Source organism: Mus caroli, unplaced genomic scaffold, assembly GCF_978045245.1.
Source record: "Mus caroli unplaced genomic scaffold, Mus_caroli_1 scaffold_6, whole genome shotgun sequence".
In the NCBI taxonomy this organism is placed as follows: Eukaryota; Metazoa; Chordata; class Mammalia; order Rodentia; family Muridae; genus Mus; species Mus caroli.
Genome location: NW_028227261.1, coordinates 142,810,364 through 142,828,700, shown reverse-complemented (window position 1 = coordinate 142,828,700; position 18,337 = coordinate 142,810,364). Strand labels below are relative to the sequence as shown.

Below are 18,337 nucleotides of genomic sequence, written 5' to 3'. Positions count from 1 at the left end.
AGAACTCACTTGACAGTCATTCCTTGGACCTTCTTGATAGTGAGGAAATCATTCTGGATGCAGGGAAAGGTTTGACAATTTGGTGATAAAATATGTAGGCTTTGATTTATACATATGTTCGTTTGGTGTGTGATGCTCAATGAGTTACTTAGCCTTATGTGCATATAGGGAATATAGTACCTAGGTTCATCTTAAAGGCACAAAATCAACTTTAAATGGTTCAAATGGGTTACTTACAGAGGTTTGAGTAAGAGTGTGCGGGGGGGGGGGGTGGGGGGGGGGGTAGGTTGGTGGGGCACCCAGAAACTAACAGAACTAGGGAATTCTATGCCTCCCCTCAGCGTGAAGGGACAAAGGGAATTGTGTTGCATGATTCCTGAATCATAGGACTTCAGTGAGTCCAGGAATCCTAGAAGGGGATATAGCTAAGGCTGGGACTGCAGCTCCCAGTTGGAAAGGAAAGAGGAAGAAATATCCCCTCATCACCCCACTCTAACTAGATGCTGGTATTATCTATCGATTGAACCAAAAATGGCATTGGGCCACAAGTGAGACCTGAAAGTGTACCCTACAGAGTTGGATTCCCTGGAAAACAGAGCAGGCAGAGACAATGAGAGAGTTAGTTGCGGGGCCACAGAATAGCAGGCTCCAGGATTAAATACAAACACATAACCAGCACTTGTCAGAACCTGCCACATAGCAAGTGCTCAAGAAACAGCTGTCATTTCTGCTATGACAACTGCCAGGCCAAGGAAGGCACTTCCTAGTTCTGTCTGATGTCATCTGAGCATCCTTGATCAGCAGACGCCTAGACATGATGCAGACAGCATGGCCTGCATTCTCTGGTCTGCTTAGTCTCATAGCTGTTTTTCTTCACATCAAGGCCTTAATTATCCTGTCTCTGCTCTTCTCAAGCTAAATTAGGCTGTCTAACCTATTCCCATGTATGCTGGGAGAAAAATAACTTCTGAGCAAAGTTCTTTTGGGAAAACTGTCCATCTGGGCATCCACTCACTTTCCATATGGCCAGCTTCAGACACTTTGCTTCTTCCTTCTTATCCAACAGACCAAGGCAAAATGACCATGCTAACAACTGTTTTAACTGCTGATGCTGTAGCATAAAACAGAGAAGCCTCTTATGAGGGCTTAAAAATGTGTTTTAAAATCCTTTTTCTTGGGCCAAGCAGAGTGATAGACACCTTTAATCCTAGCACTCAGGAGGCAGAGGCAGTCTGATCTTTGAGTTCCAGGCCAGCTGGATCTACAAAGGAGTCCAGGCCAGCCAGGGCTCTGTTACAGAGAAACTCTGTTTCTAAAATCCAACCAACCAAATAAATAAAACAAATCCTTTTCTCCCCACTGTTGGGCTGCGGCTGCTTTCTTTCTTCTGCTTGGTAGTCACTGCTGTCTCAAATTCAAGGTATCAGAGGATCTGATGTGATTACAGCTGAGCTGATTACAGCAGCTAATCACTACTTCAACATTCTCTTCCTCTTCTCGCTTTCTCTTTAGATCTCCTGTCATATTTCCTATTCTTCAGCACCCTTGCCACAAGGCTGGGCTCTCCAACACTGCCAGCAAATCACACTGTTCTTGTTCTTCAGGAAGATAATTTGATTAATCACTGCAAACGAGTTAAAAATCTCACTATTTGAGTCACTGGCATCTGGTTTGTTGAGTGCCTAGGGTTTGAGGTTTCTGAGGGCTGAATATATTCACTAACTTCCCAGCATGGTAGTGGATTAGATGACATTTGGTGGAATATAAGAACTACAGATAAAGTCAGTGACATGGGTAAGGCTTAGAAGAGAAAGATCAAGCACTACCCTTTAGGTAATAGTATGAACTTTAAGTGAACTAAATGGGAGCTAGGTGTCAGATGCTTCCAAAAAGTAGCGATAGTGATTTTTTTGGGGGTAGGGTGGGGGGTTCCATCCTAACTCCTCTTAAAAGGTATGCAGAGGGTACCCCTGGTCCAGGGCTGGGTGAAGGCCCGTGGTGATGCTCTACTAGAGTGGGTATGTGAAAAGAGGTTTTGGGCTCAATGGACTCATTTATACAGCTGAATCTTTTAGGTCTCTCCCCAGTTTAGGAATGGGAAAAGGGGTGGGGGCTACAAAAGGATTAATTTTTTATGTTTTTTTTTTCTTTTAAACCGTTTTTTTTTTTTTTTTTTTTTTTTGCAGTAAGCAAGTCTTTTAGTTCATGATTTAGAAATCTTGGTTGTTAACTGCAAAATGAAATTACTGTTACAAGAATAAACTAATTCTCCTGCATCTGAATGCAGTGTCTTCTAATGAAGGAAAGCAAGAAATATTCTTGACGTTCACATAGGCTTTTTGGTTATACAATTTCTAATATAAAATAAAATGAACAAATTTTATTCAACATTGTGCTGACTCAGAGAAGAAAGATAACCCATAGATGCTGCCTGAGAAGAACTGGAAGTCTCTATGAACAAAGTTCAAAAATTATTGCAACATGTTATGAACCTATATATTGGCTAAATAATCCCACATCAATCATGCCCTTATTAAAATGTGTGCACTGAATGATCAGCAATGGCTAATACATAGACTATTACATGAACATCATTCTATCATTTTGAAGATTTGTAATGTGTTTAGAAAACAATGTTATGTGTTGTTGAAATTTCACGCAAGGTAAGTTATATTAAGAACTGGACAAGTAGAGCTTAGTGGGATTAAGTTTGGCTTTCAAAGTAAATTAATTCTATACACCAAGGAAATGACCTTCATATTACAGCGAGTCAATACCATTGTCATTGTCTTCAGTCACTTAGCTCTTCAAGGAAGTGGTTATGGCACATCAATTTAACAAGATTCAACTTGCAAATCTGAAAAAATTCCAGAGTATCAAATGTTACTCTATGAAAAATGATCGTTAAGTATTCAACTTACAAAATACAAGATTTTCTTTCTATACTCAAGGACAAAGCCAACAATAAATCAAATTCAGAAATGTGTTTGCCTAGTCAACAGGGAACGTCCACTCAAGCAATGTTCACTGTGTTTACTAAAACAGACCTGGGCCCGGTAGGAGAGGCCTGTTAACTCCAGCTACTGGGAAGGCTAGGGTAGACTTGGAAGTTCAAGAGCTGCCTAGACAACTTAGGAAGACCCCATGTCAAAATCAATGTGTATGCAAAAATAGCAAAATAAACACTAATCAAAAAAAGCAAAAGGAAGGCTAGGGGTATGGCTCAGTGACAGAGCACCTGCCTAACATATCCAGGGGCCTACATTGAGTCCCCAGTACTGCAATAAATGCAGAAAATACCAAATTAGTCACCCAATACTTGCTGTGATAGTTAGCACTTCACTATTTTCTTCATTCCTAGCAACAATGATTGGTATAACTTTTCTTGTGTTCTTAGGATAGTCATTTAATGAGTTAATGAACATAAATTTATCAGTAGAGTCTATAGCCAAAGACTCTCCAAACTTTTCACCATGAAAATTTTGCAGCTTTTATTTTTAGGGTTAAGGCATTAAAACAGACTCCTCCCCATTAAGGTTATTACAGTCTATAAAACTCCCCTGTATTTGTACTTGTAAAGGTGAAGCTTCGCCTAACCAAATAGTATTCCTAAGAAACCATCCATCTAAAAACCAGCTTAAAAGGAGACTTGATGTGAACCAAAAATGTTTAACAGAGAATGGACAAAGTTCAAAAATTACTTCAACGATTTCATGGTCTATCCATACAATGGGATAGCTACTCATCAAATAAGTAAGGAACAGCCCATGAAAACATTCAACATAAAATAATCTTTTTTAAAAACAACATAAAAGAGTATGTTCTAAAAAAAAAAAAAGTAGCAGTGCTCTGTTTATGTGTGGAAGGGTTAACTAGAATGGAACATGAAGTCACTTTCTGGTCCACAGTGAAAGACAGCCTTTCATGGATATTGACAGCCAGATTTCACATTATAGATGTAAAGCCTTTTAATTTTATTGAAATTATAACTTGACTTAAATAAATAAAATGCTACTCATTTATTGGCTCCTAAAGTTAAACACAACCTCCCATAGAAGGCATACAGTGAATGCTACTATTTTTAAAAACCCACACAGGCATCTCAGAAAGCAGGTATAAAGCTTTAATTCACCGTGGGCGTTTCTCTAACTATAGACAGCATTCAAACCAAGTATCATACCACCATTCCTTTTTAACTAGCTCAGGACATATTACATGTAACATGAAGTACTGACTAAATATAAATACAGAAATTGAATACATGTAAGAAAGTTTAAATAAAACAAGATTAAGAAAGACTAAATTTCATAAAAATTTACATAAGCTGACTTTACTTCTAAACATTGTCATATGACAAATCACAATAAAATCACAACTGCTTTTAAATAACAGTATCTAAAAACTTGTGAATATCCAGCTATTTTGATCTTTTCTACATTTCATTTTCATTTCTATACACGTAGGCTGGCTTCCAGACTGTAGATAAAACTTCTTGGGTAATGTGGATTACTGTCTTTTCACAAGTATAGGAAGCAAAATATATATTCTCTGTATTACACTGCAATGAGACATTAGTCAGCACATAACACAGAACTCTCCTATGGTGGTATGTTTGGTATGGTGGTGAGATTCCAAACAGTACTAAAAATGGGGTTTCATACTCTAGTGTCTCTGAAGACATTTAGAAGCAAGTGGTATTTTAAAAGTTGACTTAAAAAAAAAAAACACCAAAAAGTACAAATTCTATCCTGTTCTGAGCTGCAATCTTCCTGAGTCTACTTTCATTTGGACCTAATTTTGCAGCCAATACTTCTATATATTGATTTAGGATTCACAATCCAAAGTCCTTGAACACACAGTTCAGATTCTACAGAATTCCAAATGGACCCCTATATTGTCAACTAATTATATAACAGGAACTAATCATGTTTTATATAAAAATCTATGTGAATTTTAAACAAAGTCAAAGCTTTTTCTTAGAATTGATGAAAATATATGCATAGCTATACACAGATCAGCATTAAATGTAAAAACAAAATTATCATTTGATGCATATCAAATAAACTCCTAAAAAGCCTACATGAATATACTTATTTTCATTTACTTTAAGACAGTATTAGAAAGGACTGCATATAATTATAGACACAGCTGCAAACACTTGATGCTACTAAGTGTTCTGTATTAGGCATGCACAGGTTACGATTTAAAGTTTCTCATGTATATATATTAACGTATGTATTATAAGCTAGAGTATGTTTAAAGCATTTAATAATATAGATCCAATTGTTTTAATTGGCCTAACTGGGGACAAACAAAAAATTTCCTCAAACTGTCATAATACAATATTAAAATCTTACTACTCAAATTGATACTTAAACTTATTACATGTTGTTCTTAAAACTCCAAAATTCATAAAACTTCCTATCACAAATAAATAAGTATAATTTCTCAGCAGCAGTTTGCTTACTCACCACACATACAGCTTGCCAAGATTTTGGGTACTACAGAACAGTGACATGCTGATAACTATAGATGATAAGAATTAAACATAGCAGTCTCTTTTCATTCTGCGTATATCTTTATTTCAAACTAAATAGAGTTTTTCATGAATACAAACCAGAAAAACACATTTCCCTTTATTTAACATTCACTAGGAAACATTAAACCTAAGACCCTTTATTGTCTTTTAGGTGTAGCAAAACAAAATATTACTGTTACACTGAGGAAATCATGGGTGAGGAAGGAAGAACAGTTTAGAATTTTTCCTTTTAGGAAGCATATTTTATCACACAATCACAAAAACTTACAAATCCAGATTTCTTTGTTCATGGTCATTTATGGCTTAAAGTACTAGACCTGCACTTTAGGTTAAAATAAATGTATGTGATTACCTGAACTGTTTATCTTTTTTAAAAAATGCAGTAAGTAAATATTCTTGTGTATACTAGAAGCCTTATCATGGCAGAAGTCTGCAAATGGACATGGTAATGGGTTGGTTTTTTTTGTTTGTTTTTTGTTTTTTGCCTTTACTAATACCCCCAGGAAGATCCTTGTTTTTGACCTATTCAAGATCATATCTGCCTATCTTCATACTCTTAAGTTGGTGAGTCACTGTCACAAGACACCTGGGTAAGTAAACAAGCTGTCTCAAGTGCGGGTACCATGAGGTCCAACAGGACAGAACAGACACTCATGAAGCTATCATCTGCTGCATAGTAAGTATGAATACTGGGCTAGCTAGAGTATCAAACATGAAGTGTTTAGAATGAACCATTGGAAAATTAACTATATTAGTTTCTTTCAAACATCAATCTGCCCTTCAAACTGAAGAACTGCCAGGGTAATTTCACTTACTGTTCCTGGTTTTGATATGCCCCTACAACATGAGAATTGAACTGAACTACAATGATTGTAATGTCATCTCTATACATCCGAGCAAGCTCTTCAGGAAGACTAAGCATTTTAGAGAGTCGTTCATGATCAACAGCTCCAAATTCATTATTGCCTACAGCATGGCGAATGAGATGGGTTGCTGCATTCTGATCCTCAAACACTGATGACATCTTTGCTCTCCTTTCTGTTAAAAGGCCATGCATCTGTCCCAGAGTCACCTTGTACCCTCCAACAGCTATTGGCTGTTGGTGATGCATACCAGTTAAGTATTCACCCACAATCCTAACCACATCCTGTCTATGCATAGTCTCCCACAACCCATCAGTTGCTAACACTAGGAATTTATCCTGTGGCCTTAATCTGTGATAAGTTACCTCTGGCTCAGCAGTAAGATAAGGAGGTGTATGATAGTTAGGAGGGATAAACTTGGTGTATTCATTGTCATTCAACTGGTCTGGGCCAGACTCTATCACTCTCTTTTGAAGGTCAATGCTCCATTTGAACTTTACATCTCCAAAAGCCCTAAAGGGCATCAGCAAGCCAAGCAGCCGGTCCTGCTTTACCACGCTCTTGGCCTCATTTTTTGGGTGTTCCAGTTTCAGACGCTCTAGTTCTCTTTCATTCTGAGCATTGTGGTCATTAGAGAGTGTGACTGCTGACCAAGAGCCATCTTCTTCTTGCACACCTAGCATGGCTCTACTATCACCAGTGTTAGCCACATGGAGGTCAACACCATCTACATGGGCCACACAAGCGGTAGCCCCAGAAAATGCTACCCGAAGCACCAGGTAATTTAGAAAAGAATTAGGATCACCAACTTGAGCCTCCAATGAAATGTCATTATCAAGTCTCTTGAAAGCATTAATTAAAGCCTCCTTAACATCAATATCAGCTGATTCTCCAGTATTGAGGTCTATGAGTTCTTGCCAGTAAGTCCTCAAGCTGTTGAAATACAATTTGGACGCCTCCTTACTGAAGTAATCATTGGGGTGCTTGTGCCATTGAAGGATAGGTAGCAGTGCTCGACCACTCTCCACTGCATTTTCAATCTCTAGCAAAGTCTCATGGGGCAACAAGGAAACAGCAATATAATAGAAGAGTCTTTCACTGACTGCCTGGGAACAAGCACAGCCTGCATGACCATCAAAAACCCCCAAGAGCATCCCTCTGGTTTGCAAGCAGGTTGCTGCACTTCTCCGGTCCTCTATGGGTGCATTTGCAGGCAGCTGATTGCTGTCAAATCCAAGAATGGAACTGACATTTTTGCCATCAAATTCTGGTACTTTGAAGCTGTATTCATTAGCTTTAAGGATGCTGTTGACTTGTGGAGGTGTGAGGTAAAATTTCTGCGGTGTAGAAGCGTATCTCCTTCCTTGAGTATACTGCCACCAGTTCTCCCTTGGCCTACAAAAGGTAGCATATGCAGGATGGGGTGTGTACCTCAGACGATTCTGAGGAATGTACGGTGGTGAACAGCAGAGATGTTTGTGGTGGCAGTAACATGCAGTGCCATAGATTCTGCTCAGTTCACAGTTACGGACGAGAGGAAAAAACAGTTGAGTTGGTGCTGGCATGGCATCAGAGAACAGTGGCAGACTGGACGTTCTGACTGGGATTCCTAGAGAGCAAATTAAGACAGACACACACAAAGAAAAGTTATACTCTGCATTATCTGACAAGCTGTGCTTTATAGAAAACATTTTCTAAGGCAATTTGCATAAAATCCCTATGCTAGGTTAATTTCTACAGGGTGTTTTATGGTAATTAAATTTTTCAACCATTCATGAAGTCAGGAATGATCTACAGTTAAATTTCTGTTTTCTCTTTCTTTTGTATTTCTATGTGCAGTACAAACTGTTCAGCATACACATCTATCTGGCTGGAGAACACAGATCAGGAAGTTATGTAACACTGTTCCGCAGCAGTCTACCTGCCCCATCACCATTCTCCCTCTCCATGCTTTTTGAAAGGGGCCTTAGATCTCCCATTTGCAAAGTTACTTCTACCATTTACGAAGATCTGTTCCTTGACCTGTGGTCAATTGTTGACATTTGATTACACATGGTATCACCAAAAGCACTGATATATCCTCAACAAAGCCATGTTTATATATTACTGGTAAATTATATAAATATACCACTGTATTAATGCAAAGTTTATTTTAACTTCTATAGAACATTTTCCACATAGTAAAACTGAAACAGAAATTCCCGCATTTCTGAACCTCAGTGGATGGATGTTCTTGTAAAGCTTCCTTCTCTATACCACTGTGCCAGCTTAGCAAGTTAAAGAAGGAAAGGTCTGCTCTTCGCCAAATGATCCTGGGAAAACACAATTCACCTCTCTGGGACATTCCCCACTAAACTTAAGTGAACACATGCAAGCAGACTAACTCTAACGCCTCTTTAGAATTCATGCTTTTAATGTTTGAGATACTGAGGCTTTGAAATCAAATATAGGGTTTACTGATTCACTGCTGAATTTTGCTGCGCCATTTGTGATTGAAAAAAAAAATCAAGTATTCTTATAGCTATAAACCTGATTTTTGGAAACAAATGATTCCTGTTTCATAAAGCAAGCTACAGAAATATTATTTTATCTACTAGAGATCTCTATTCATTCCTTGGGAAATGTTTTCTCTTTTGGTTAAAAATAGATACCTACTTGTTATAGGAAAACAACAAAGAACCATAAATTAAGCGTGAGGTCTAGATTATAACAGAATAGCATTATAAGTATCCTCAAAACAGTATTTTACAATAGGCATTTATCTAGAAAATTTAGATGAGTACGTATCTCTACTGCAAATAATGTATACAAGGAAAAAGAATCTTCAGCAACACATTTTCTCTGAATTCCTAAGATACTGTCTCATGCATTCATTCAAATTACAAGAAACAGACCTTAGTACTGTTTCAAATAAACAAAAAAAGGAAAATGAAACAAATCTTATGAACTATTTTTTTCAAAAGCAGAATCTACTAAGGATAGAATTCTAAGTATCTCAGTGTTAGTTTTATATTAAACAATTTTCTCGTACTTTTTGGTAGGTCATTCAGAAAGTAAAAAGAAAAAATGAGGGAAGAGAGAAAATCAAACACTGGAAATTCACAGATTTGTGTCTGCTTTTATAGAGCCACAAATATACAAGCTAGACAGAATGTCTTTTGTAAGTAGTAAAGTATTAGACTACCCAAGAAGAGATTTGTTTCTAAAGACAAAAGTACAAAATAGCAAGAACTAGAAATTTTGGAATTAGAGTCTATAAATAAGGCTTCTGAAATGAAAAAAGAAATTCTAACAACAAAAAATTTACCAGGACTAACCACCTAAATAACAGTTCAAGCTGAATACCTGAATGTCATCCAAAGGTTAAGGGTACACGTCTGAGCCAGGAGATGTGTACAAATATGCCAATCACACTAGCTTGTGGGTATAAAACCATACCCTTTTCATGCATGTATGCACAAAAAGCTGATTTTATGCTGCAAATGTTATCATTAGAAATTAAAATATAAGTGCAATTTTAATGGAAACACATTTTTTTCAGACATCTGTAAGTTTGTATTACTTTAAAACAATGTGAGTGTGGGGGTGATGGCAAAGGCCCAACCATTTAAAAAACATCTACTGAAGGCATAAGAAGCCTAGAACACCTTCCCTTTCCTTAAGTTCCCGTGTTTTGATAGATTTTCTGCTTTTAAAGTCGATTAAGAATGAGTGAAATCTGGTGACAAAGAGCTTCATGCAGCAGGTGCTCTGAATATTTAAATTCAAACACTCTACATCTTTTTTCTTCACAGCAAAAGTATTTGAGATTAAAAGTCAAAATAACAGAGTGCGCATGATTTTTTTCAATTATTTTCTTTTCAGTTATTCAGAGCTTAGCATATGAATTGCATTCCAATTCTCCAGCTCTTAACATGCTTTCAAAAGGCATATTCCTAGGGAAGCTGAGTTCATGGAAACCTGCTCTATAACTAATAAGCATTCTACCTGGTCAGTACCAATTATATAGTATTTCCATCCGACCAGAGACAACTACAAGTCAATACACTATTAAATGCTTCTGACATGATGTATAAGGAAGATGAAAATTCTTAATATCCTTCTAAACATCCTGTAATTCAACAACAACAAAAAAACCTCTGTGCTGATAAACTTGCTAAATTAACAAAATAGAAGCCTCCTGATTAGGCAATAAGAATTTCAAAGTAGCTGTTGGTTAACTTGAGCAATCTCGCTTTCTTTTTATTTATTTATTTTTTAAAGTTCATACACCATCATGGCCCACACTTGGCAACATTGTACGTATCAGTCTTGGATAGATTTGGCTGATGCTGCCAATGACTAATAAAAAGATGCGCCGGAACCAGAAACAGAAAGAGCCCCATCCATTCTTTCTGGTGTGCTGGGCAAAGCCTGTGTCAAGATTTTATTCCACTTAATCAATACACCCATGGTCCAAATCGATTAGAAAAATGCTACTGGTGCGCCTACTCTGGAGCTTCTCGGTCTTACAAAGATTCTAACGCAAATGAAAAGAAATACTACACTTTTCATTACACGTATCAGAACCTCCGTTTATGTAATCTGATTGCATTAAACGCCCTGCATTAAGATTTGTAATTTTTCAGCATTTTCTGGAAACGCCTAGCCATTTCACAGCTCAAGCTCAGTGTCTACAAGAATGAAGAAACCATTATCCTTAAAGCACAAAGAACCAAACCAGCACTTGTTTGATCAGTTTCGTGTATCTCAGAATATCGCACTTAAGCTAAGATATCAATCAATCAATAAATAAATAAATAAATAAAAATCTGGTCCAGAGCGCCTTTGTCTCCTTTTCCTTATCTCACCCTTTAATTCCATGAGGACCCCTAAAGCATCCATTCATACACAAAATCAGTCACCATCCTTCCCTGGGTACCCAACACAGGTAGTTATGTGAATACCTACCAATTCGTCTGGGCCCGGGACACACACACATTCTCCTGTCATCACAACACGGAGCCGACAACATCCACAACCCGCGCGGACAGCAGCAGCGACAGCAGCAGCGGCCCATTGAAAGCAAAGCAGAGATGCTCATTAGAGGAGGAGGCGGCGGCGGGGAGGCGGGAGCGGAGGAGGGGCGAGGTCTCGCAGCAGCCCAGTGAATGGGCTGGGAGGGGAGGAGAGAATGGAGGGGGGAGAAAGGGGAGGGGAGAAGAAGAAACCAAACAAACCCACCCTGCCGGCGAGGCGGCATCACAGCCCCCGGCGGGCAACTCCAGGAGCCCGGACAGGCGCACCGCCGCCGCTCCATGCAGCCAGCGCACCGAGCCCACAAGCACTCAGCATCTTCAGGCCCGCCCGGCCCCACGCCGCGCCCGCTTCCGCAGAGCTCTAGGCACAGCCCGCCGCGGGCAGCCGGCTCGGCCACACGGGGCCACGCGTGTCAGCGGGGAGCCGAGGCAGACACGCCCGGGCCACAGCGGGCGCCGAGCGCGCTGACAGCCGGGTGCCGCCCGGGACCGGCGGCAGCTCCTCGCGACCGAGGCTCCGCGCGCACCCGGCCCTCCACCCGCGGCCGCTCCCCACGCGCGCCCTCCACTTCACCGCCCTGACGCCCCCTCACGACTCGGCAGCGGTGGACGAGGATACGAACCAGGCACAGTCGAGCACCCGCTGCGGTCTGCCCCGGGTGGCGGCCGCACCCCTCCGTGCGCGTCCTTCCCTCAGCGGCACGCAGCACCCCGGCGCGCGGCAGCTCGGCCCAGGCCGGCCCACTCCGCGCCCCTGCCTCGCCCGGCCTCCACCCTGCCCCGCCCCCACGGTCGCTCGTGAGCTTTTCGCCTTCCGATTGGCTGCGCAATGGCGGGTGGGCGGGACCCGGAGGGCCAGAGGGGCGGGGGGCGGAAGAGGGCGCGCTCTCCGCCAGTTTTGTGACGCCACCGAGGTCAGACAATCCCTTCCATTTGGCGCGGCTAGCCTATTGGTTCCACGCGTGCGCGCGCCCCGTGGCCACGCCCTGTTGCTGGTGAAGGTGGGTTTGCGCGCGCTGCGAGGTGGACAGCCTTGGTTGGGTTGCATTTGGACTCCCAGATGAGGAAGCGCCTGGGCGGGATCCAGCATCCCTGAGCGCGTGGCGCTTTGGTAGCCAGTTGCTTCCCGGCGGGCGGGCTTTCGCGAATGCCTGGCACCTCTGCTGGGCCCCGCGTGCTGCGCTGGGCTGTCCTGAGGGCCAAGCCTCCTCTGCCCCGGGCTGCCCGGGGTAGACCGAGGGAACAACACAATTGAGGCGTGTCAGAGCGTCTCGGTGGTGTCTCGCTTCATTCATTCAAGACCAAGTTGCTGATTTTAGGGTTATTAGGTCGGATTAATAGTCAATTATTTTTATGTCCCCGAGCTAGGAAGCTGTAAACAAAAGCAAAAGGAAGTTTGATGAAGGAATTCTTATCTTTGTGGATAAGAATAACACGTGTGCTCTTGTACTTGGAAGGACTTTGAAATCAGCATTCCCTCCTTGGTCCCTGACTCATTCAGAGTTATGAATTTTAAAATGCAGCCAGTGAAAGTGGGAAGAGCACTGAACTTGGAGTCAGAAGAGCCTTTCAAGTTATTCCCAGTGACAAAAATCCATCTTCCTCCCATGAGACTCAGTTTGCCTATCTGTGGAGTGAGGTTAGGCTTAAGATGTGCTAAACAACACACTAAGGGTTCTTGCTGCCATCTGCGATTGTCTCTTTATGGGATAGTGCCTTCTTCACTTACCTACATCCACATAGATGCCATCTTCATGACATGAAACTTTCTTGGGAGAAGCTGTGCTTCTGCCCAGTGTTAATGAGTTTACGTTGATTTATTCCACACCTTAACTAATAAAGTTTACAAAGTAATGGGACTAGATAGATGAACTCCCAAGTTTACTGTGAAATTTTATTAATCCTGAAGTATTTAAAATTTTATGTAATAAAGGAAAAGCCTTATATAACCAAACCTGCAATTCATAATTCCCCAAATCTTTCACGCTGCCTCTATTTCTAAACTGGAGAATTTGCTCATCCCCAGAAGAGGCTTATGGGCAGAGATGATTGGTGAGGGGGAAAATATAGGTACCTTTCCCCAACTAAGCACAAGCCAAGATCCCCATCAATCCCCTGCCTCCCCTCTTGGAGAAGGAGATACGTTTATCCTCCTAACAACAATCAAGACTAGCCATTACTACTTAGATATATTCCCAATATATCCTGATCCAAGGGTTTAGTTTGGTGTGAACTTGTTTTGGTGTATACACAGGCAAGACTGTATCCTCAGCGTTTTAGGGAGAATGCCATATTCCCCAACTTTGCCTATGCATAGTTGACTGTGCATCTAATTAGAGTCAGGTACACTACAGACAGGAACCTACACAGATGAAAACAATGAATGCAGGCCCTAATCTACCAGGCAAAAGAAAAGGTCTCATATTACAACCCTTATCAACCAAATTTTCTTGAACTCTAGGAAAGGAAATCCCGAACAATAATTTCATCCCTTCAGTACTCTTCATGTAGCCTACTGTCAACCTATATCTTTTTCTAGTCTGTTATTGCTTCATTTCAATTAAGTTATCGTGTGATTTTTGCAAATCTGTGTGAGGCCTTATTTTCAGTTCTCTGGATTAAGAGACCAAGGACCTAGAAACGCCTGACTGCTGACTTATTTACAATAAGAATTGTAAATAATGGGATTCCAAAATTCATGCCTCAACAGCAGATGACCTTGAAGGCTGTTACAGTAGTCAAGCTTGCTCATAACACAATACTATCCGAGTCGCATAAAGTTCTCTTTTCAAACTGATTTTTTTATCTGCATGAGAATTTCCAACTTATTTTACTATGTCCAACCTTTTAGTTTTCTACCTGGATAGTATTGATTTCCCCATCTTAGTCTGGCTTTTGGATGACCTGTCTATATTTGAAAATAATGCTGATTCTCAGAAAGAAAAAAAAAAGTAACTTGCCACGACTAAATATAGTCAAAATAATTTGTCATCAAGATTGAATGCCAAGATATTTCTGGAATTGGGATAAAGCCTCCTCAGAGTGATGACTTTGAAATAGTCTCAGAGGTGTAAGTTCTATTCTCTAGTTACATGACTGAGTGACATGCATATTGTGAAATGCCAGCCCACAGCAATTCCAACTCCTGTGTCCTGGATGAAGTTCATTCACTGCCTTGACTCTCTTCTGTCTTGGCCTTCCTCTCTTTCTTGGGTGGATTCCACCCAACTGGACTTACTTCAGTGGTGCTGTTATTATGTGGCCAGGGCCAGGACAGATCTGTGGGGTTTCCGCTGTAACTTGACTGTTTGAGCTACCAGAATACCTGTTGGTATTTCAACCTTGAAAGGTATTGAGAAGTAACATGAAAACAACCTAGGATTATCATAGAGTCAGAACAGGCAGAGAGAAAGCAGGGTCTTTGAAAAATTAACTATGTCTATCCTACATAAATGCCTTTGAGATACTAACACAGAGATAAGTGACCAGTAACATTTAAGTTGTTCTCTTGGCACACAGCAGATGATCCAGTAGCCTCAGAGGTCCCAGCCAAGAAGCTTAAAATAGACCTACATAGGAGTGTAACATGTCAGCCTGATGGTTACTGTTTGCCTTTGGCCAAAATCAGTTAGAAGGAAGAGAGGCTGGTTCTCCATATTCCTCCTGATTCTCTACAGGTCTTCTGGGAAATCAGCAAGTAATTAGTAACTAATCAATCAATGCTTGCTTTCTTGGTGTTAAGGTGAGTCTTGAAATTAATGGTACTTGGAGTATGTCTTAATCACTGTTCTATCCCTCTGAAGAGACACCATGACTAAAGCAGCTTACATAAAAGAAAGCATTTGACTGGGGGCTTGCTTACAGTTTCGGAGGGTTAGTCCATTGCGTGGTGGCATACAGGCAGGCATGATGCTGGAGAAACTACATCCTGATCCCAGGCAGCAGGCACAGAGACTGGGTGGGCCTGACTTGGGTTTCTGTAACCTCAAAGCCCACCCTAGTGTACACACCTCCTTTAACAAGGTCGGCATACCTCCTACTCCTTCAAAGCAGCTCACTAACTGGAGACTAAGCGTGTAAATACATGAGCCTATGGGGGGGGGCCTTCTCATTCAAAGTACCACATCCCTGCACCCCATAGGCTTGTTAGCCATATCATAATGCAAGATGCATTTAGTCCAACTTCAGAGGACCCCATAGTCTTTAAGTATCAACACTGTTTCAAAGTCTAAAATTTCTTCTGTAACTTAAGACAATCTCTTAACTGTAACCCTGTATAAAATAAATAATAAAAAAAAGCAGATCACATACTTCTAACATACAATGGCACAGAATATACGTTACCATCCCAAAGGGAGGAAAGGGCACATAGTGAGGAAATACTGGACCAAAGCAAGACTTAAATAAAACCTAGCAGGGAAAACTCCAAACTCTGTGTCTCCATGTCAGAGTCTCCTCAGATCTACAACTCCCTTCAGCTTTGTTGACTGAAACACACGTCTCTCTTTGGGTTCCACACCCTGTTAGCAGCTCTTCTTGACAGTTATCCTACAACACTGGCATTTCCAGCATCTTGGGGTCTTCACAATTAAGGCTTCACCTTCACAGCTTCCCACAATGGCCTCTCTGTACCTTCATGCAGGGACTGCCTTGCCAAATTCCTGGCCCGTTTGGCTTTCCTTAACCTCAGATGAAGATTCAGCAACCCCTTTTACCCTGTATCCTGGACTCTTACTCCAGAACCAACTGGCTGAAGTGCCATGGTTTTCTGCTTGCTACTTGAAATGTGTCTTAGTCACTAGGGCTAGGGCTAGAACCAGTGCCCCTAATTTTATTACGTTTTCAGTTCTTGGTGATCTTCTTTTCTAACTAAGCTTTCCTTTAATGCCCTTTTTGTAAGTTGGGAGCCTAGCTGGGTGGAGTCTTGCCCTGAGGTCACTGCTCCTTATTGCACTTAGTGTCAGGCTTTCCTTTAAACATTTTATCTTCATGAGCACAAGACTTGACTTCAACATCACCTTTCCTGCTGTTCTTTTTCGACTTGGCCCACTTGCTCCTTTTTGTTGTAGATCTGCACAAGAGTGATTACTAATAACCACGTGACACAGTCAGTAATAGGCTGCCATTCGAAATCTCCTCTGCCAATAACTGTTAATCCAAAACTCTTCAATTTAACCTCTGGCATAGATTTTTGGGTAAAGGCAAAAAGCAGCCATATTCTTTATGAAAATATCACAAGAATGGTCTCTAGGCCACTTAACTAATATTCTTCTCCTTTAAAACCTCTTGAGCTGGGCCCATGTTGCTCTTAGTACTACTTCCAAGCTACTAGTAGGATGGCCCAGTAAGCCCTCCTTAAAATATTCAATGACTTTTCTTGTCTAATGTCCCAATGTTTTTCTGTTTCTTCAACAAATAGCATGTTGAGCCCTGGCACAGCAATGCACCACTCCCTGGTACCAATTTCTTCCTTAGTCAAGAGCTTAACGTCCTGATCCATGGGCGATAGATAGGCACAGAGAGATACTGGGCAAGATGTGTTCTTTCCAAGCTGTACACCAACTGGAGACCAAAAGTGCAAATAGATGAGCCTCTGAGGACCATTTCTATTCAAACCACCAGAAAGTGATACAGTGAGATTAACAAATCATGTTCTGGACAGGAACAAGAACAGAGACCGTGGCTTATCTCACCCAGGCTATTCTGGGTTCTTTTGTGTTTTCTCATTTCATGTTTGAAAACTGAATCTGTTCTCATCAGATTTCAAAAGGCAATGCAGTGATGGAAGAGAAAAATAAAGTGGGGGCAGAGGTCTCCTGACTCGTGGGAAGGCAGTTTCTTGGCACTCACTGGATTTGCTGAGCTGTAATCGAACTGTAAGTCAAGAAGCATCTCTATGAGGTAGCCTGGGGCCTGCAGATAAGCAGTCATTTTTCAAGAAGTACCTGAGCAGTCACCAGCTTTTCCTTATTATTGTGTTCAGTGAACGTAACCAGGCAGGAGACCTTTGTCCTGACTTTTAAGAGAAGCTTTTCTTTTCAAACATCAAAAATGTATGAAGTCTGGCCCGTTTGGCTTTCCTTAACCTCAGATGAAGATTCAGCAACCCCTTTTACCCTGTATCCTGGACTCTTACTCCAGAACCAACTGGCTGAAGTGCCATGGTTTTCTGCTTGCTACTTGAAATGTGTCTTAGTCACTAGGGCTAGGGCCTAGTGACTAAGTGACTAAAAATGTATGAAGTCTCCACTGGGGCTGGAGAATATCCATCGAGCTTGCTTACATGGGTCTGGGCAGAACATTTCTGTTCCTTATCTATTGGCCTCTCTATTGAGCTGTGTACAGCATGGCAGCTGGCTTCCCCCAGAGTGAGTGATCTAAGAAAAAGACCCAAACAGAAGGCTCAGCGTGGACCTGCAATCTTAGAAGTGACATATAACCATCAGGGCAATAGTCTGTTCATTTCACAAACCAACCTTGGTAAAGCTTTGGGAGAAATTCCATAAAGATGTGGATTCTAGCCCCAGAGACCACCCAGGGCCTTCTTGGGGGCCACTAACATTCGTGAAGGATTCCTGAGGGGCATCTTGTGCCAGGTTGCCTTCACTCCTTCCAATCGCCAGAGCTGCCATAATTTCACCCATAAAACAGTGTACCTCACAACTTTAATCTCGAAGTGAATGCAAACCTCACCTCTAAGCCAGAACTAAACCTTTCAACATGCCACTAAGGAGTTAAAGTAACAAACAAAACACAATATGTTGCCTTCTCTTCCTTAGAAACAATTGATTATAATTTTAGTTCCTAACACTTTTAATGTGATAGATAATGTGCAAGGAATTAAAAGATTTTAATGGTGCTACTCCTTATAAGAGGAAGTTATCAGTGTACTGAGAATCCCAGAAGTACATTTTTGT

General features: G+C 41.1%; 1 protein-coding gene and 1 long non-coding RNA gene across 6 annotated transcripts in view; one reads left to right on the top strand and one right to left on the bottom strand.

Moving 5' to 3' along the window:
• Nucleotides 1-5,996: 5,996 nt before the first annotated feature.
• Pdp1 (pyruvate dehydrogenase phosphatase catalytic subunit 1) lies at nt 5,997-12,177 on the bottom strand. 5 transcript variants are annotated; one of them, XM_021159998.3, is made up of 3 exons: nt 12,044-12,148; nt 11,353-11,387; nt 5,997-8,011 (listed from the first exon to the last, which is right to left on the bottom strand). In XM_021159998.3, the coding sequence occupies exons 2-3, from the start codon at nt 11,381-11,383 to the stop codon at nt 6,351-6,353; spliced, it is 1,692 nt and encodes a 563-aa protein (XP_021015657.1). In that variant the 5' UTR covers nt 11,384-11,387; nt 12,044-12,148; the 3' UTR covers nt 5,997-6,350. The 5 variants fall into 5 exon arrangements, with proteins under 5 accessions (XP_021015657.1, XP_021015658.1, XP_021015659.1 ...); XM_021159999.3 differs by lacking the exon at nt 12,044-12,148 and adding an exon at nt 11,626-11,988; XM_021160000.3 differs by lacking the exon at nt 11,353-11,387 and having other exon boundaries at nt 12,044-12,177.
• A 77-nt stretch (nt 12,178-12,254) lies between these two features.
• Nucleotides 12,255-18,337, top strand: part of LOC147004425 (uncharacterized) — a 29,374-nt gene continuing 23,291 nt past the window's right edge. Inside the window, exon 1 of the long non-coding RNA XR_015047457.1 lies at nt 12,255-12,421. This is a non-coding gene — a long non-coding RNA (uncharacterized LOC147004425). The remainder of the gene's footprint in view (nt 12,422-18,337) is intronic.